Source organism: Trichomycterus rosablanca, chromosome 14, assembly GCF_030014385.1.
Source record: "Trichomycterus rosablanca isolate fTriRos1 chromosome 14, fTriRos1.hap1, whole genome shotgun sequence".
In the NCBI taxonomy this organism is placed as follows: domain Eukaryota; kingdom Metazoa; phylum Chordata; class Actinopteri; order Siluriformes; family Trichomycteridae; genus Trichomycterus; species Trichomycterus rosablanca.
In genome coordinates, this window is record NC_086001.1 from 19,253,137 (window position 1) to 19,274,713 (window position 21,577).

General features: G+C 38.5%; 1 protein-coding gene across 1 annotated transcript in view; it reads left to right on the forward strand.

The window, feature by feature from the left end:
• Positions 1–7,226: 7,226 nt before the first annotated feature.
• The window catches only part of LOC134326867 (zinc finger protein 658B-like), a gene marked incomplete at both ends in the record, with an annotated part of 45,772 nt that continues 31,421 nt past the window's right edge, over positions 7,227–21,577 (forward strand). Inside the window, 2 exons of the mRNA XM_063008991.1 lie at positions 7,227–8,129; positions 10,616–10,643. Of these exons, the coding sequence (XP_062865061.1) occupies positions 7,227–8,129; positions 10,616–10,643 (931 nt within the window). The remainder of the gene's footprint in view (positions 8,130–10,615; positions 10,644–21,577) is intronic.

A 21,577-nucleotide genomic window follows, 5' to 3' on the forward strand; every position in this document is an offset into this window, starting at 1 on the left:
TGAACCTTTGCTTTGTGCCGCATATCAAAACCTGCAGAGTATGGCCAGAGACTTTGTGCCTGTCAAAGCAGCTGCAGACAGATTTGTCCAGTGGGCAAATGATAAAGTACAAGAGCAGGACAAAGAGACTGAAGTGGTAGCAGAGACTGGACTGCCACAGAAGAGAGAAAGAAAGAGAACGAAAATGGCTGGAGAAATGGCTGGTGATAAGAGAGTGAGAGATCCACACAAAGAGTATGAGGTTACTGTGCATAATCCAATTATGGACACAGTAGCTGAAACAATCCAGAGAAGATTTCTCACTCATGGAACTCTTCATGCTGACCTATCCCTTCTACACCCCAGGAACTTTTCACAGGTCACTTCTGCTCCTCTTCCTGAATTTGCCCTACAGAGACTCAGCAAGTGTTTACTTCCTTTTAACAACCAAGCCACTGTTGAGAACTTACAAAGTGAACTGAAATCTTTGGCTGCTCAGTGGGATAGGTTGAAATTGTCCTCTTTGGATGAATACAAGTCCAGAACAGTAGAGGAAGTTGAAGAAGGAGTTGAAGGAGTGGATGCTGAAATTGTTAGCAAGAGCTGTTCCTCCTGCAAAAATTGTCCACTGTGCTGTTACCAGGTTCTGAGAAGATTTAACTTGCTGACAGATGCCTACCATATTCTTGGTCTGGCATACAAGTTTCTGCTCACACTTTCCATCACTCAGGTGGCATGTGAACGCACATTTTCAACTCTGAAATTCATCAAGAACAGGCTCAGGAGCAGGCTGTCACAGGATCATTTGGAGGCTTTAATGCTTATGGCCACAGAGAGAGACATTTTGATGTCACTGGACACAGATACTGTAATTGATGGGATTGCAGAGAGAAGTGGTCTGCTCAGAAAACTACTCCTCTAAGAAGGTATATGTGTGGGAAGTTGTTGTGACATGAAATGTGCATATGGGGAACAGGAAGTGGGATGGGGGGGGGGGGGGGGGGGGTGATATGTGTGGCGCGATGTGCTTGTAGTGGGCTGGTCAAGAAAAAAGTCCAGGGCTGAATTTTGTTCCCAGTCCAGCCCTGGACACACTGCAGAACCTGCTCTCTTCACAAAGGCGAAATCCTCTGTCCATTCCTGCTGAAAAGTACGATACTCCTCATCTTTTTTTCTTTTAGCCATCTTCTTCGATAAAAGGGTTTCTGCAATTAGCTAGCTGACTACTTGATTAAAAAGAAGGGAAGTTTACTTCCTGACCTCACAACGACCCGTGTACGTTACGCATTATCCAATAAAAATTTGGTGTTGTCCCGGAGGACAGCTGTGATTGGCTCCAGCCACCCGCAACCATGAACATGAGCGGTAGGAAATGAATGGATTGAAATACTTGAGAATGTTTTATATTTTTAACGTTATTATTTTTTTTATTAAAGATTTGTCTGCGAGCCAGATGCAGCCATCAAAAAAGCCACATCTGGCTCGCGAGCCATACGACCCCTGTGTTAAACTGTAAATTCCATCCGAGTCCTCTGTGTGATGAGAGTTTGGTTTTGAATCTGATGTCACTCCAAACCTCCTGTTACACACTGACCCAGCGGGTTTTTCTTCATCAAAGCTACACAATGAGACAAAGATCAGCTCATACTTTCATTCTTACTACAGTAAAACACATTCAACTGACTTCTAAAGTGAAGTTCAAAATGTTGTACAGACATCGTCGCCATCTAGTGGTGCAGAAATAAATTACAGCTTGTTACTTTGGTACAGATTTGTGACTTTATTATTATTTTATTTTTATAATTATTAATTGTTGCTGTTGTGTTTGTTGTAATAAAAAAACTCTTCATGTTTTAAGTGTAAAAGCATAAACAGCACCGTCTATAAAGATGAATCATCTTGTGCTTGTAGACTAGTTGGTTTGTAGTGTTATTTTTAAGCTTCTACTGGTGTGAATGTGTGAGTTGGAAAACAAAACATGACATTAGAGAAACTGCTTGGAAGAACGTCTAGGACTGACTGTAGTCCTCTCTAAAGCTACCTGAGTGGTGTTGGGGTAGTTACTTAAAAAAGTAATCCATTACTCATTACTTAACTAAAATTGTAATGGGATTACTTTACTCATTACATCCTGGAAATGTAATCTCGTTCCTCATTACTTTACTTTCACGTTACATTCTAAACCCAAACAAATACTGTATACTGGAATCACATCTACAAAAAAAAAACCATTTATTTAGTTTATTTATTTAGTTTTAAAAATATTCTCTTGTGCAGAGATGTGCCTGTGTTTGTTTCTACTTTAAAACATACACGCCATGAACCAATCAGATTTAACATCATTAAACGAGTTTATTTCTTAATTATTTGTCCTTATACTAGAGGAGCGACTCGGTTCCTTTAGTTCATTTCGAAGAGTCGTTCAATAGAATCGGTTCGTTCGGGAACGACTCATCACTCATCACAGTAACTGTAATGTCATTACAAATATGTAACTGTAACGCGTTACATGACTTCGTTACAGATAAAAAGTAATCACGTGACTGTACCGCGTTCCCCCCAACACTGTAGCTGAGAGATACAGGGCTAATGGAGATGTTTTACTGCTAAGCTGCTGTTCAACTCCAGTCCAGTTGGTGACGCTGGTGCGTCTTAAGTTGTTCTGCCAACCGCCATTAAACATCATAAGAAGAACAAGAAGCTGCTGTGTTTGTACTGTAGAGCCTCATCTGTAAGTAAAATACGTATTTAATTATAACCCTTATATTTCATTATAACCACATTCTAATTAATAATAAAACTAGAGTTCATAATAAAACATCACTGTGAGGATTTGAGGAGCTTTAACTCCAGTTTTATTTAAACAAACAAACTTTTAGCTGCTCCGCTGTTAGCATCACACATGATTCAGTACTGATGAACCGATTCATTGAACCGATGAATCAGTCGATTGTAACGGATTCAGATTTAATTCACTATTAAATCTAACATTTTGATATAAACGCGTCACATTTTCAGCTTTGTTTACAGTTTTTAATGTTTGATACAAACAGCGAGTTCTTGTAGCTTTGTTTACAGGTTGTTTTACAGGTTTATAGTCTTTACAGGTTAAGAATTTTCCTGGATTTCTCTTTAATAGGGAATAAAGTACATTTGTCTGTCTGCCTGTCAGATCTTTTAATAATGCAGTCAGCAGAAGAGGGAGACGTCACCCCCATAGATCTACAAAATGAAGGATTCCAAGAGAAACTAATAAAAAAGGAGGAGGAAGAAGATGGAAGTTACTTCTGTAAGTAAATGTGGAGCAATTTGCCATGTTAGTACAGTACAGTGTGGTTAGTATAGTAGAAATAATAAGAAAATGTGGATAGTGGGATTAGAACCTGTACTGTACCGTACTGTCCTGTGTAGAAGTGCTGATACTTCCAGTCTGGATTAAATCTAAGTATTTATTTGTGGTAACTAAACCCACAACCTTCAGTTTCCTCCAGTTGTTGAGTTTCTTCTTCACATATTGATGAATTTCAGGTGAAGGATCTTTAATCCCTGTGGAACACGTCACCTCTGAGGAACACCTCACCCCAGAGGACCAACAGTGTGGAGGTTTCCAGATGAAGCCTGTGAAGAAGGAAGAACCTGAAGATAAAGATGAACTCAGTAAGATATTTTTTTATCTTGAGTAAAATAAGATTTGGATTGAATAGAATCAGAGGAACCTGGGATGAAGCATCATACAGTGAAAGCTTGTATTGTGCTCATGCAGATCAGTGTGAGCAGGAAATGATGAGTGCAGGATGAATCACGTTACAGGACTTTAGCATCAGATTACTAACAGTATTTATTATTTATAATGTTATAAATGTATTGGATTATTTATAATGTTATAAATGTATTTGATTATAATGTTATAAATGTATTTGATTATTTAGATAGATAGATAGATTCTTTATTGATCCTTTGCAGGAAATTTCTTTGTTACAGCAGCTCAGACAACAGTCAACAACAACTTCTTGTATACATACAACATTAACTTACAGTGCAAAAACAAGCAATAAGATAAAAAATGTACAGTATGGTACTATATACATGTAAACTTTTTATGGTGCATGCATAGCATACAGAAGTAAGTATTTCTTATAAATGATTTATTTGAATTATTGTGAACTGTTAAACAGTCTGATAGCAGTTATAAGAAAGGATTTTCTGTAACGTTCAGTCCTGCATTTAGGAGGAATCAGTCTGTGACTGAAGGTGCTCTGTCGAAACACCTCCAGGGAGTGAAGTGGGTGTGAATGGTTTTTGATAATTGAGTTAAGCTTTGTGAGCATTCTTAACTCTGCTACCTGCTGAACTGAGTCCTGTTCAGACCCCACTATGGAGCTGGCCTTTTTGATCTGTTTGTTTATTCGGTTTGTGTCCATTGTTCTAGCACTCTCACCCCAGCAAACCACTTCAAAGAAAAGAGCACTGGCCACCACCGACTGATAAAAGGTGCACAAAAGGGGCCTGCTGATGTTAAAATATTTCAGCCTTCTTAAGAAGTACAGTCTGCTCTGCCCCTTTTTGTACACCGTCTCCATGTGTGTAGACCAGTCCAGCTTGTTGTCCAGCTGAACTCCAAGGTACCTGTAGCTGGGTACAAGTTCCACCTCAGTTCCTAGGATAGTAACTGGCTCAGGATCCCTCCTCCTCCTTCTAAAGTCCACCACCATTTATTTGGTTTTTGTGATGTTTAGTTGTAGGTGGTTGTTGCTACACCAGTCCAAAAAGTCTTTAATCGTGCCCCTGTATTCCTGCTCACATCCTGCCTTAATACAACCCACGACTGCTGAATCGTCTGAAAACTTCTGGAGAAAACAGTTGTCTGAGTTATATTGAAAGTCCGATGTATACAGCGTAAACAGGAAAGGCGACAGGACTGTTCCTTGTGGGACCCCCATACTGCTCAAGGTTTTAACAGAGACACAGTTTTTAAGTCGCACAAACTGTGGTCTAGAAGATAGATAGTCCAAAACCCAGGAGACTAGAGCTGGTTCCACATTCATCTTCAACATCTTTTCACCTAGCAGTGCAGGTTGAATAGTATTGAAGGCACATGAAAAGTCGAAAAACATAATCCTCACAGTAGCGTCCACACTGTCCAGATGAGCATGAGCCCTCTGTAACATGTAGATGAGAGCATCATCCACGCCGATGTTTTGTTGGTAGGCGAACTGTAGAGGATCCATGTGTTCCTTCACTCTGGGTCTGATGTGAGCAAGGACTAGTCTCTCTAGCGACTTCATAACATGTGAAGTAAGGGCGACAGGCCTGTAGTCGTTGGGGTTTGTTGGGTGTCTCTTTTTGGGAACAGGAACCAAGCAGGAAGTTTTCCACAGAGTGGGGATCCTCTGTAGACGCAAGCTCAGGTTGAAAAGGTGTGTGAAAATGCCACAAAGCTGACTGGAACAAATCCTCAACAGCCTGGGGCAGATTCCGTCAGGTCCAGCTGCTTTTCCCTGCTTAAGTCGATCCAGTTCCCTTTTCACTTGATATGGTTTAAGTGTTAAGGGTGTGGTTACTGATGACAAGGTGGCATTGTGTGCAACTGGTAGAAGGCATTGTGAGGTAGATTGTTCAAATCTGTTAAAGAACAAATTCAGGTCCTCAGCCGTGTCCTGGTCACCATCAAGCAGCCCTCCTCCCTTCTGTTCCAAACCAGTGATCTTTCTCATGCCATTCCAGACCTCACGCACTCCTTCCTGTTGTAACTGTTGTTCTACTCTTTGTTTGTAGGCTTGTTTCCCCTCCTTAATCTCCAACTTCAGTTGTTTTTTAAGTATCTTTGCCTTTTCATGGTCACCCTCCTTGAAAGCCTTTTTCTTTTGATTTATCAGGGATTTCATGTTGCTAGTAATCCATGGTTTGTTGTTTGGGAAACATCGAATTACTCTGCTGGGTATGTTGCTGTCAACACAGAACTTGATGTAATCCGTCACGCAATCTGTGAGTCCCTCAATATCCTCCCCATATGACTCACAGAAAACATCCCAGTCAGTGAGTTCCAAACAGTCCTGCAGAGATTCGTTTGCTTCATTAATCCAGCATTTTATGGTTTTGGTAGTGATAGGAAGTCTTTTAATAACCGGTGTGTAGGTGGGAGACAGGTAAACCAGGTTATGATCCGATCCTCCAAGAGGGGGCAGTGCAGTGGCCTCATATGCATCCTGAACGTTAGCATACAGAAGATCAAGAGTTGTGTTTCCCCTTGTATTACAGTCAACAAATTGTTTGAGTGTGGGCAGTATTTTGGAGACAGTGACATGATTAAAATCTCCACTTAGCAGAAGGAACGAGTCCGGGTATTTCTCTTGTAGTCTCGCGATAACCATGTTGATTACGTCACACGCTGTTTCAGCATGTGCAGACGGTGGAATGTAAACAACAATGGCGACCACCACAGTGAATTCCCTCGGTAGATAATATGGTCTCAGACTAACTGCTAAGAGTTCGATGTCCTTATTACAGATTCTCTCCTTAACAGTGACATGCTCAGGTTTACACCATCTGTTGTTAACAAGCACAGCAAGTCCCCCACCTTTCTTCTTGCCGCACGCTTTGGTGTCCCTGTCCGCCCGTATCGTCAGAAAGCCGCTAGCGCTGATATTATTGTCTGGAATACAGTCCTTCAGCCACGTTTCTGTAAAACACATCAGGCTGCACTCCCGATACACCTTCTGGCTCCTTACGAGGGTCTCAAGTTCCTCCATTTTGTTTGTTAGGGAGCGAACATTCCCCATAATAATCGAAGGAACAGCCGGTTTAAAAACTCTTTTTTGTGTTCTCTCGCTGCTTCCTTTTTATTCCAGCACTCGTTCCTCTACGTCTCCGACGCAATAACTCCACAGGAATATTGTGTCTAATTCCAGCTGTTTTGGAAACCGATGCAATGTCCAGTAACTCCTGTCGTAAATAGACGATTGCCGATGTTTTTGGTCTCCAACACTCGCGCTCAGATTCCTTTAATAACATTCGAATACTGTTCTTTATCGATTTGTGCAAAATTGAAAAATAATGTAGAAACGAAGAGAAAAAAAAAAAAAAAAAAAAAAAAAAAAAAAAAAAAGCAATTAAACACCAAAAGACACTTAAAACACATAAAACAAAACACGATACGAAGAGCTGCTTAGTAACAGGCTGCACTGGTAGGCGCCATCTTGATGATTATAAATGTATTTGATTATTTATAATGTTATAAATGTATTTGATTATTTTCTGCTTCAGAACTGAACAAGGATTTCTGCTGCTCCTCATGTCCACGTTCCTCTACTACCCAAAATCACCTCCACAATCACATCAAGAGCTGCAACCATGATAAATATGAGACTCTGGTGAAGATTAAGACTGAACATAAGGATCTGACGCCCACCAGAAGCTCCAGTAATCAGCAAACGTCCTCTGGTACTGTCAGCATTAACACCTCTCTCAGTCCCACACAGGAAGAAGGAAACGTCTGCTCACAGTGTGGGAAGAGCTTCAGTACCCGGGGTGCTCTCAAAATACACCAGCGCATTCACACAGGAGAGAAACCGTATCACTGCTCACAGTGTGGGAAGAGCTTCAGGTTCCCGAGTGATCTGAAAAGACACCAGCACATTCACACTGAAGAAAAACCGTATTCCTGCTCACAATGTGGGAAGGGTTTTATTACACAGAGTAAGCTCAAAATACACCAGCGCATTCACACTGGAGAGCAACCGTATCAGTGCTCACAATGTGGGAAGAGTTTTAATAGACAGAGTGATCTTAAAATACACCAGCGCATTCACAGTGGAGAGAAACCATATCAGTGCTCACAATGTGGAAAGAGTTTTAATAGACAGAGTGAGCTCAAAATACACCAGCGCATTCACAGTGGAGAGAAACCGTATCAGTGCTCACAGTGTGGAAAGAGTTTTAATGGACAGAGTCATCTGAAAAGACATCAGCGCGTTCACACTGGAGAGAAACCGTATCAGTGCTCACAGTGTGGGAAGAGTTTTATTACACAAAGTAATCTCAAAACACACCAGCGCGTTCACACTGGAGAGAAACCATATCAGTGCTCACAGTGTGGGAAGGGTTTTAATCAACAGGGTAATCTCAAAATACACCAGCGCATTCACACTGGAGTGAAACTGTATCGGTGCTCACAGTGTGGAAAGAGTTTTAATATACAGAGTAATCTCAAATTACACCAGCACGTTCACACTGGAGAGAAACCGTATCCATGCTCACAGTGTGATTTTGATTTGATTTGATTTTATTGAACCATTTCATATTTTATAAATAGATACAATACCTCAACAATTTTTGTACTTGCCGATACCGATACCTATTTAGAATGATGCAATCTGGAGCTTTATGGAATAGTGTAGTTTTTAGTGTAAAATAGTGCAATGGAAAAGTTTATTTGTTTCTTTGAGTACACGCACTGAACAGAAACCAACGGTCTCACAAATACAGTTTTTTTTTTTTAAACAAAAACACGTGAGAAGTGACGAGAAGTTTAATGATACCACGTCCAAAAATGCACGTCAACAAGTATAGAGTGATCAAAGTGTTTGTGCGTTGATGTGATGAAATCAAGGAAGAAAAATAAATGAATCTGAGTGGATTTGGCAACACGAATAGCATGGATTGTTCTGTAGTGAGTTGGAGGTTAATAAATATTTTTGCAATGTTGGTGTTTTGTTGTTATGTTTTGTAGGGAACGATCAGGTCAGAAATACTGTAAAACGTGTGTGTGCCGGTGTATTCTGAAATAGCTATATTACGCCCCTGTCCCACCTGTTTACACTCCTCTCCTGCGTTTCCCCTCACACCGTATCCTGCGTTCTCATTGGCTGTTCAACATGTCACTCATTCCCAGCCGAGCGCTCGGCGAGCCGGTCGGATCGAGTTGCTGGATAGTTCACACTTGGTGATCGCATTCACACTGGAGAGAAACCATATCAGTGCTCACAGTTACCCCTTTTCCACCAAAAGCACCATGGTTCTTGAACCGGTTCTGTTCAGGTTTCTCAGAACCTTGGTGTGCGTTTCCACCAATTTTTGAGAACCAAGCTTACGTCATCATCGGTGGGCGTTACTTAACGAAAGTTAAAGAGTCGTACCATCATGGCGGAGCATGTACAGTGTATCACAAAAGTGAGTACACCCCTCACATTTCTGCAGATATTTAAGTATATCTTTTCATGAGACAACACTGACAAAATGACACTTTGACACAATGAAAAGTAGTCTGTGTGCAGCTTATATAACAGTGTAAATTTATTCTTCCCTCAAAATAACTCAATATACAGCCATTAATGTCTAAACCACCGGCAACAAAAGTGAGTACACCCCTAAGAGACTACACCCCTAAATGTCCAAATTGAGCACTGCTTGTCATTTTCCCTCCAAAATGTCATGTGACTCGTTAGTGTTACTAGGTCTCAGGTGTGCATAGGGAGCAGGTGTGTTCAATTTAGTAGTACAGCTCTCACACTCTCTCATACTGGTCACTGAAAGTTCCAACATGGCACCTCATGGCAAAGAACTCTCTGAGGATCTTAAAAGACGAATTGTTGCGCTACATGAAGATGGCCAAGGCTACAAGAAGATTGCCAACACCCTGAAACTGAGCTGCAGCACAGTGGCCAAGATCATCCAGCGTTTTAAAAGAGCAGGGTCAACTCAGAACAGACCTCGCGTTGGTCGTCCAAAGAAGCTGAGTGCACGTGCTCAGCGTCACATCCAACTGCTGTCTTTGAAAGATAGGCGCAATAGTGCTGTCAGCATTGCTGCAGAGATTGAAGAGGTGGGGGGTATCTGTGTTTAGCTGGATTTACTTCACGTGTGGTGTTTATGCAGCTCAAGGTTCTCGGGAGAGTCAAAAAGCTTCACGTAAAAAATAAAGTGTTAAGTGGCTGAATGTACTAAAATACGACATAGAAACACTATTACTCGTTATAAGTGCGCTGTACTGCCCAAATTCATTGCTCAGTGTTTTAGTATAATAAGTCACATTATGGTTTATTTTTCACGTTAAGCTTTGTTCGTTCTGTCCGGGTCACTTTTACCGCGTCATATCACACATTTAATCTTTTTAAAGGTGCTTTGAAAATATCAGCAACAAAATCCAATCAGGTGAATTAAAATGCAGCAATAAGCTCCATACGAGACACCAGCAGACGCCATTGTTGCTGTTGCTATGCTGTACAACATGACACACCCACATGTGACGTCACGGTTCGGGCTGAAAAACCAAGTATTCTGTGGGGCCAGATTGAAAAAAAAAAAATGGAACCGGTTCCAAATCAAGTTCAGGAACCGGACCGGAACTGGTGGAAAAGGGGTAACAGTGTGGAAAGAGTTTTAATCAACAGAGTGCTTTCAAAATAAACCGTATGAGTGCTTACAGTGTGGAAAGAGTTTTAATATAAAGAGTGAGCTTAAAATACACCAGCGCATTCAAAGTGAAGAGAAACCGTATCAGTGCTCACTGTGTGGGAAGAGTTTTAATACAATGAGCGAGCTTAAAATACACCAGCACATTCACAGTGGGGAGAAACTGTATCATTGTTTACAGTGTGGAAAGAGTTTTAATCAACAGAGTCATCTCAAAACATACAAGCGCATTCACACTGGAGAGAAACCATATGGGTGCTCACAGTGTGGAAAGGGTTTTAATATACAGTGGGGCCAAAATACCAGCTACAGTGTGTGCAAACCTGGTGAAGACTTACAAGAAACGTTTGACCTCTGTCATTGCCAACAAAGGTTATGTTACAAAGTATTGAGTTGAACTTTTGTTATTGACCAAATACTTATTTTCCACCATAATTTACAAATAAATTCTTTAAAAATCCTACAATGTGATTTTCTGGATTTTTTTTTCTCATTTTGTCTCTTATAGTGTACCTATGATGAAAATTACAGACCTCTCTCATCTTTCTAAGTAGGAGAACTTGCACAATCAGTGGCTGACTAAATACTTTTTGACCCCACTGTACAGAGTAATCTCAAAAAACACTAGCACATTCACATTTTACAGAAATGATGCTCACAGTGTTGGAGCTGCTTTGGTCATCAGATTGTACCAAACAAGCTAAAATACAAAAATATAAAATATAGTGAGTGAGTGAGTGTTGGGGAGAAATGGTTAGCAATGAATGAATTATACTGTGTAATTAATAGGTCATTATTTCACAGTAAACATGAATAAGTAAATAGTAATAATAAAAGTATAAATCTTTAGGTTAAACTATTACTGGGAAATAATGTGATTATCTATAGTGGAGTGAATGGTGGGTAGAACCAGGAGGTTTAGAGCCTGATGTAAGTGAATGCTATCAGTTAATAGTGGAAGTGAATAAAAAAGGTATTGGATCAGCTAGCATATATTGGTCTTAGTGCTACTGTGCTTGATTGGTTTTCTTCATACATTTCTAGACGTGTACAGTATGTTCACAGTAACCGCTGTTACTAGTGGTGCCCCTCAGGGCTCTGTCCTTGGGCCTCTACTATTTATAATTTACCTGCTTCCCATTGGACATATCTTTAGGAAATACATCATTCAATTTTATTGTTATGCGGACGACACCGAGCTATACCTGTCCACTGTGCTCACGGCTACTCTTCTTCCTCCATTTCTCTCTGATTGTCTAATAGAATTAAGAACACGGTTCTCTTACAATTTTCTCACATTAAATGCTGATAAAACTGAAATTCTTCTTATAGGTAGAAAATCTCCTCTCTCTAAATCTAACAAATTCTCAGTGATGATGAAGAACTCGGTCGTCTCTCCTTCCACTCACAATCTTTCATTTCATGCACATATTAACAATATCACACGATCCGCTTATTTCCATTTACGTAACATAGATCGTCTACGTCCATTCCTTTCTCCTAGAAGTGCTGATGTTCTTGTTCATGCCCTGGTCACATCTCGAATTGATTATTGTAACTCTCTCCTTTTTGGTCTACCTCATATGGGAGCTAGAGCTTTTAGCTACTCTGCCCCACATCTCTGGAACTCTCTCCCTCCTGACATTCGCACCATTGATTCATTCCCTAGTTTAAAAACATGCCTTAAAACGTATTTTTTTAAACTCACCTACCCTTAATCTGTGTAATTAATTATGTACTGATGTTTTGTATTGTAAGGTGTCCTTGAGTGTTTTTAAAGGCGCCCATAAATAAATTGTATTATTATTTTTATATGTTGGCACAGATGTTACTTATATAACTTGTGTTTCACACATTTTCATTGTTTGGTTTATATAACTTGGTACAATCAGTTTTGTACAATCGGATGTTTTCATACACTTAAGCAGTTGCTACAGTCTAAGCAAATGGCCACCTATCCAGCCTAGAATTAGTATTGTTATGGTCATTTATGTGTCATTTATGTATTTTGATTGTTATTGTTTGTTTGCTAATAAAATATCTACATATTGAACCTTAATCCTTGGTCTCATTATTGACTCCTGAAAGCTTCTGTCCTGTTTTTAGATAAATAAAAACACGTCCCGGTCAGTGTACTGAAGAGCAGAGAAGGCTACCGCTAGCCAGGTCTTTACCTGTTTTAGTTCTGGTTTGTAGCGACTGGTGAGCGGTCTGTGTGCTGGAATCAACATAACAGAGGTGTGGTCTGAGTACCACAAAGAGTGAGTAAACTGACATTGTTCAGCTCACGTATGGCACTGAGGTAAAATATATTTGGTATAATAAGATTATCAACATTTTTCAAGGTTCTGTTGGTTCATTGGTTAAAAAAGTCTCCATATAGATATTATATCACTAATTACACTTAGCCCTGATTGCTAAGTGCAGTTCTGTGTTCAGCTGTATTGAGGATATTGACATTTTCCTCAGGCATGTTGCTACATTTTAACAAAAAGCATCCATTTTTTGCTGAGATAACAATTACTACACTTAGCATTGTTATTGTACTGGAATTCTGGGTTCAGCTATCAGTGATATAATAATATATCAATTATTACACTTAGCATTGATTGATAACCGGAATTCTGAGTTCAGCTCTATTGAGGATATCAACATTTTCCTCAGTTCTGTTGGTACATTTGTTAAAAAAGTCTCCATATTGATAATATATCGCTAATTACACTTTAAACATTGATAGTTTGTTGATATTCTGTATTCAGATGTATTGGGAACATTAACATTTCACTCAGGTATGTTGGTACATTTAAACAAAAAGTCTCCATATTGCTACAATACAGAGGTGGAAAGAGTACTAAAATATTGTACTCAAGTAAAAGTACTATTACTTTAATTTTTACTTAAGTACAGTTAAAATTACTAGTCTAAAATCTACTCAAGTAAAAAGTAACTCATTTAAAATGTACTCAGAGTAAACGTTACTTATTACTTTTTTAACAGCGGGGGGGGGGGGGGGGGGGGGGTCCTCTCCTGTGTAATGCAAACAGGACAAGTGGATATAAATCTCACAATAGTTGTTTTTAATTAAGATATAATAGAAGAAAACACGTTGATAGAACATTTAAAACATTTAGGAATGTGTAATGTGTTATTTTAGTACAGCCCATCCTATAAAACATTTTCTAACTGAAGTTGGCATTAATTGTGGATTCAATAGACCAGCCTTCTTTTTATCACCAACAAATACCAAACAACATCATACTGCAAATCTCATAACTCAACACAAGTCAGGGTAGTAGTTTAAAAGTGACAGTAAGTCTGTGTCTGTTTCTGTTGCTATATTTTGAACTTTGTTTGTTTGTAAACTGTGAATTAGTTCTTAATCCGGGGGGTATTCCAGAAAGCGGGTTTAACAAACTTCAAACTTAACCCTGAACTCCGAGTTGACTTATCTCACCGTGTCATCCGGAGTTTTCTGTTCCAGAAAAGGGTTAGATTACTCAACTCTGAGTAGATTGAACCCAGCAGAAGCGCGTTCACGGTTAACTCTAAACAGGCATTCTCAATGGAGTGGCGATAAATGGATTCATCATGGATGTGAATGAAAGAAAAAGTAGTCCGTCATATTTTACACCAATAGAACTATTTATTTTAATGTTTGCATGTGCAGATCATGAAAATGTTTTAAATGTAAAAGTGATACAGCATCGTCCGTAAAAAAAAGATGTCGCAAATGGCAAAAAAAAGTTAGTTAAATGGGTTTTAATGCGTGAGTTTAAATTCAATAAAAAAGTACTTCTGCTAAAAAATACTTTTAGCAGAAGGATAGGGCAAAATGTTTAATATGTCAGTTTGTCACGATTTTACACGTTTTTTTCCTTTCATTTACTCAATCTAGGTGTAATCCAAGTGGAATCAGATGCACATAGCAGCGGATAAAAATAAAATACATCAACTGTTCAAATGTTCAAGGCATGTTTATTACATGTAAATCATTAGTTTGTAGTGCATAAACTGTGGAATATTAAGAACTGCATTGGTACAGTCTGAACACTTTTTATTGCCATCTCTCCAGTGATTGGTGGTTTTGAGCCTCCTGCAATTGTTAGTGATCTAAATGTCCCTAGATCCTGATGAGTATAAATAATGTTCTTTAATCCAAAAAAAAAAAAATCTCCTCTGCCTCAAGGTGGGATGATACTGGGAGGCCTATAGAGGTACAGGATATGTTGAACATAGAGCATGGCATTTCATTTGATCTATCATGGTAATGTGTATGACTGTCCTCTAACAGAATGTGATGGGCAGTCCCGAATCAGATGAGGGACCATCCACATCCAAAGCTCAGCTTAGAACAGTAAAATTGTCTTACCAAATATCTGAAATATTGAGAACACAAAAAGCTATGTTTGATCATAACAAGCTATTTTTGCCTCTTTCTTTCAAGTTGGGTGTAAATGATCTATACAAGGTCCATCTGGAGAAACAAATTGCAAAGTGTGATCCTCAGGTGGAGCATATAAAACAGACAAGGCTAGAAATTTAGTTGCTTGAACTTAAGATGGGTGTGAGTGCGAAGGGTGTATAAATATAAATGTTCTTACTAAAGAATAAGGACAAGGAAATTAACTCGTTGCACTGTTTTATTTTCAGTGATCATGCACAGAGCCTGACCATTTGGCTTCAATATTTGTAATGAGGGTAGCATCACATGAGATCTTGATGGAGAACAGTAAGTTGCAGAATGTGTATTAAATGTTACACTGTTTAATTTAAAACATTTGTTTATTTCTTAAGATAATGGTCACTACCTGTATGTGGAGGGATATTCTGTCTGCTGTTCACCTTTTCATTTTCTGCTGGTGCTTTAATGGGAATGTGGGCTCCATCCATGCAGCCACTAACCCTTGAGAATCCTTAAGATGGTGCAGAGCAATTTTTTTATTACTTTTCAGTTTTTACCTTTATTATCAAAGACAAACCTGCTATTCTGTAGCATTCATCTTTGATGTTTATTACAGACAAACAAGAGTTTCAATGCTAGGCATACTTTTTGGATGGACCAACATACAAAAAACGGAGAGCAATGCATAAAGTCTGCAAAGAAATGAGGGCTGATCCACAAAGTGTAATATTGCAAATGTGTAAAAAATAATACTTGAATAGACCCATAACAGGGCAGTTGCAACATTCATCGATATGTAGTAAAATCATTCTTTGACATAATTTTGCAAAGACTTTCTTGTGTACAGGTTAGGGCTGGGTATCGCCACTAATTTCCTGGATCGATTCGATTCCGATTCACAAGGTCCCGATTCGATCTTCGATTTTCGATTAGATTTTCGATTCAATTTCGATTCAACACATTGAGGCATATTTGAGTTACATTAACAGGTTTTGTTTAAATATGTAAAGATGTTCAGAGAACGAATGTGATAATTGTACAAAGAACATTATTAAAAATATTTGTGTATTTTGTTTACATAAATAATTAATCCAAAACAGAAAACAGTAACATAAATTTTTTATTATTATTTTATATGTCTGACACGCTACAACATTGTAAATGTAATGTAAACATACACCTGGCTGTTGAACAGCTTATGCCAAGTTTACACTACACGACACTGATTAACACCTGGTCGCTGTAATGTTCACACTACACGACTGATCGGCGATGGGGGGTTTTACACTACACCATCTATCACCAGGGGGAATCACAGGTGAGCTTCTCTGGTCTCCAAAACTACGTTTTGTCACGAAAACACACGTGAGAAGTGATGAAAGGTTTAATGATACCACGTCCAAACATGCACATCAACAAGTAGCAAGAGATGAAAGTTTGTGCACTGATGAAATAAATTAATCTGAGTGGATTTGGCAACACGAGCAGCATGGATCGTTCTGTAGTGAGTTGGAGGTTAATAAATATTTTGTTTTGTAGAGAACGATCTCGCGTGTGCTGATGTATTCTGATAGAAACTATATTATCCCCCTGTACCACCTGTTTCCAACCTCTCCCCTGTGTTTCCCCTCACTGTTTCTCACATTGATTGAGAGCCGAGTTTTGATCGCAGAGCAAACACCGAGTTCCTCCCGAATCCAGCACCGACCCGTCGCCGAGCGAAAATCAGTGCAAAAAGTTGTGTAGTGGTCATAACTTGAGCTTCTGCCATGCTAAACTGATGTGCAGGGGGGTATTCCAGAAAGTGGGTTAAGTGATTAAACCGGGAAACTCGGGGTTTTCCGTTCCAGAAACCGAGATTAAAGAGAGCCTGTGTCAGTTACTGTAGCAACTTACGCTCTGAAGCTAACCTGCTCGCTGGCAGGTTAACTTAAACCTAACCCGGGGTTACACGCACTTTTCTCATGTAAACCTGGCGTGTTCTTTACTCCAGGATCCAGTGGATCCCGACGCGCTAATTATTCGAAGAGATCTTAATCGGAAACGAGTCATTAAACTCAGATTAGTCATTTCCAGATTAATTTCTCTGCGAACCTTTCCGTTTTTATCAGTCAGTCAATTCGGGGAGAGTGGGGACGGTTGCAACATTATTAATCACAATATTAATAAAAAGGCTTGTTATAGCATTAATTACAACATTATGAATGGAATGTTATGGATTAATATAGAATACCTTTAACACACACACAGTTTAGTAAGCTAAAATAATTTGTGGTTCAAATTAATTGTAGTAATTAACCCCAAACATGATTGTTACTTAACCCTTTAAAGCCGGCCCATTCAAATTTCGAAACAATAATTTCGATGGCTTAACCCTTTCATGCCTGAGTGGAACATTCCATTTTCGGACACTATGTAACATGGTCATAGAAAAAACCTTATTGTGTAAATACCGTACATAGCATAGACTATATATACACACCATTATAACCAGAAGAATCAGTTCTTTAAAATGATATAAAACTCAGTATGGTTATTTAAGTGTAATATAAACAAATCTATACAAAAATCCTTCAAAATCAACCTAAAAAAACTCTCAATTTTTATTTCATACATAAATACTTACATTTTTAACACATTTCTGTGCAATTTAGAGAAAAATATAGAGTGAAATGTTTGCAATTTTGTGAGCCATTTGTCAAGAAAATAATTTTGAATCTATCATCTTCTATTCAAAAGTTATGATCAATTTAGCAGAAGGTGTCATTTAGCAATTTAGAATGTTCGTGTAGCTCCTTTTTTACCTCACTTTTTACCAATGTCAGCATACACTATAAACCAATGAAAGTGTACTTTTATGAAAAAAAACCCTGCATATACACACACCATTATAACCAGGAGAATCAGTTCTTTAAAATTATATGAAACACAATGTTTTTCAAGTGTAATATAATAAATGTTTACAAAAAACCTTCAAAATCAACCTAAAAAAATCTCTCGTTTTTTATTTAATTCATAAATACTTACATTTTTAACACATTTCTGTGCAATATAGAGAACAATATAGAACATTTGAAATGTTTGCAATTTTGTGAGCCATTTGTCAAGAAAATAATTTTGAATCTATCATCTTCTATTCAAAAGTTATGATCAATTTAGCAGAAGGTGTCATTTAGCAATTTAGAATGTTCGTGTCGCTCCTTTTTCACCTCACTTTTTACCAATGTCAGCATACACTATAAACCAATGAAAGTGTACTTTTTTCTTAATTATTACTAAATTGTCAACATCCATATTTTTGAAAGACAGCAGATAAAATGTATTTGACAAAATAAGCACTCTAACAACAGTGTATAGTTCAAAAACATTAAAGATTTTTATTAGAATTATATACACTTCTCATTCTATAAATAATTTCAAAACAACAATACAATATAGTTCAGCACTATTGAAGAACAATGAACAATGCATCACTCCATAAAACAAACTCTCAAATAATCCAATTCAACAATACAAGAAAAAGCAATTATTTGTTCAGGATAATCATTGAACAATTCAGTAAACAGTTTTGAGGCAACAGGATATCAAATCTCATCTAAGCCATTTTGCCAAAAATTCACTACAAAATATTTAACAGACAATGCACAATGGATAATTACCTCAAGTTACCTCCTTCCAATGAACAATGCACACTGAACTTTGACCTGTGAAGAGAAAGAGAAACAAAGAACATATACACAAACACAGGGGTTGAGGAAAGATGAGAGGGACTGACAGTAGAAGACAGAAGCCCTGTGTAGGTCTAACTGCGAAACTCATCTCCTTCACTAGAATGCCAAGACTGAAAACAGTTTCGATTGCCAACCAAACAAAATCTTCTACCTTGGCACTCAGGAGCCATGCATGCAATCTTTGTTTTATTTTCTTTTTTGAATTTTTTGTAGCAAAGCCAGCAATTTCTTGATACTTGCTCCATCTGAGGAATGTGGGTGACGTAAAACGATGAGGAAGTGGTTGGAGCTACTGAAAGCTGAGATGGCAAAATTGAATCTACGGCAATGTCTGCAAGCTGGCGCGAAAGATTTTCCCTAAAGTTTATCTGGCTGCAGCCTGCTAAACTAAACCCATAACGTGATGCTGGATTGGAACGATGCCAGTCCTGAAACAAAATGAAACTATTAACGACGGCTATGTCCACAAAATAGAAGAAAAGTGTTTTTCCCCCACTTTTGAGTTTTCTGAAGCAGACTGTATGTGTTTAACATTTGATCAGATCTGTCAACACCTCACATGTGTTTATTGTAGTCCTTTACTACAGCTGGTTGACGGACTACTTTCTGTCCCACTTGGCACCAACCTTTACCATCCTAGAAACCTCTGATGAATCATTAGCATTGTGGAAATTAGAGAGGCATGTAACTGCTCGCGTGTCCTTCCACTGAACAACTACGACATTTCCGTCAATTCTACACCACCTCATATCACCACGGTTAGCTTGCCGCTCCCATTTCTTGACATCTTTGAAATCCACTGGGAATTTCTTACGATTAATCCTACATGTCCCACAAGCATTGATTCCCCACTCCTTAAGTCGGACCATAACAGTTGGTGATGTATAGAAGTTGTCAAACCAAACTGTGTGACCTTGATTTTTAAATGGCTGCACAAGGTCTTCGATCACTTTTATAGCCAAATCAGTTATGCGCCCATCAAGACTGCCTGTGTATACATCAAAGTCTAAGGTATATCCCAAATCTGAAGTTGCAATGACCCACAATTTGAAACTCCAGCGAGTAGGTTTGCCCTTCATATACTGCTTGAATCCTGATCGACCTTTTGATTTTACCATTCTCTCGTCTATGCTCAGATTTTCATCAGCCTGGAAAAGCTGCTGACACTTGGTTTTGAGGTGGTCCATCAGGTAACGCAACTTCCTAAGACGATCAAGATTATTTTCTGTGGCAGGATCTACAACATGGAGGGCTGCCATCAATTCCTTGAAACGGTCACGGGACATGAATAACTTGGCCCATGAACCCTGAAGAGATCTGGTTCCCCAATATCTGTGAATGCTGTGGAGGGACGTGAAACCCATGTAAATGAGGAGCCCAAGAAACCGGTAGAATTCATCTGGGGTCACTTCTTCCCATGCCCCATGATGGTTCGCATAAGACGGCCTATTCAGTACAAGCTCCCACCCCTTAGAGTTTGTAAACTGGCAAATCTTAGCAACAATGGTGTACGTGAAAAACAACTTGAAGAAGTCTATTTCACGCAAGGTACTTGTGGCTGACCGTACAGCCCTGTGCACACTTCCCAGATCTATGCCTACTGGACGAGAAGGATTAAATGGTATGGGCTCTGGTGCTTCTGTGTCTACATCAGCATAGGAAGGAAAGGATACAGATTCAGGGAAGCGTTTCCGCTTCCTACCTGACATGGGACAAGAAAGACTAACCAAACCCATAAAAGAAAACAAACATTAGTAAAAAATCATAATCTGAGTTTGTACTCTTTTGTTGATTTTATATTTTGTTGGCAGCCCTGATTGTGTGTGTGGGTGCAAATGCTGACATTTATTGTCAGCATATATGTACACACACACATTTACAAATACACACACTTGGAATACATGTATTTACCGATAGGAGGTTGTTGGTTGATCCCTCTGCTCATCTTGCTCTTCTTCATCCTCTTCTTCCCCTTCATCCAGGAGTTCCATGTCCATGAAGTCCTCCTCTTCAATGGTCATGCCTTCATGATCTTCAGCAATAAGCCTAAGCTCGTCAGGGCCTAGCCGCTGTCTCCTCTTCAGAGACTCCATAAGGCGTGCATATTGAGCCTTGTCTCCATCCATCTCAGAATAATAAAAGAAAAGAGATTACAATTAATAAAGGTGGTGACTGTGATGTTATTTTAAAAATAATTACATATATGTAGAATTCAATCACAAATACTCTATATGTTTTTGTCAGAGACGCTAATGTCCACAGGCTCATATTTTGAAGTAAACTCAAGTACACTGAACCAATACATATGACAAAAGTTTCTCAAATCTGGCACATGGTTTACACATAAAACAATAATTATCTAAGAGGAGCAATAATTACAAGACAAAGTAAATAGTCACAGACTGAAATGTTATGCACCTGTATGCTTTCAAAAAAAGCTTTCAAAAAAAGCTTTCAAAAAAAGTTTGATACCATATTTTAGTCCCTTTCAAATATCTCTTGCAATACATTAGAAAATTATGCAAATCTGACAGAAATATTTTATAGATAAAACTATATTTCACTGATACAAGTAAGAATTACCACAGAAAAAAATATATTATGGTAAAAAAAGTTATAAATTGCACAGACTGACATGTTATCTACCTATATGCACCTATATGGTAGCATAGCATACTTTAGTCTCTTTCAAATAAATGCAGCAATTTTTTAGAAAATGATGCAAATTTCACAGAAATATTTTATAGATAAAATAATATTTCTCTGTTATAAGTACAAATTACCACAGATAAAATATACCATGGAAATAAAGGTTATAAATTGCCCAGACTGACATGTAATCCACCTTTATGCTTTCTGCCTCAGCTAAATTACTTTAGCCAGTCATGCTAAATGCATGTAATGCAAAATGTAATGCTATTATGAGCAAAGCTAAGGTGATTTCTAAGCAGACTTTAGACAGTATTGAAGTAAAACAAGTAAGCTATAACTGATTTCAAGATTACATGCATAAAATCTAACTTTGGAGTTTGAGAGCAGCCTGTTCAAACCACAT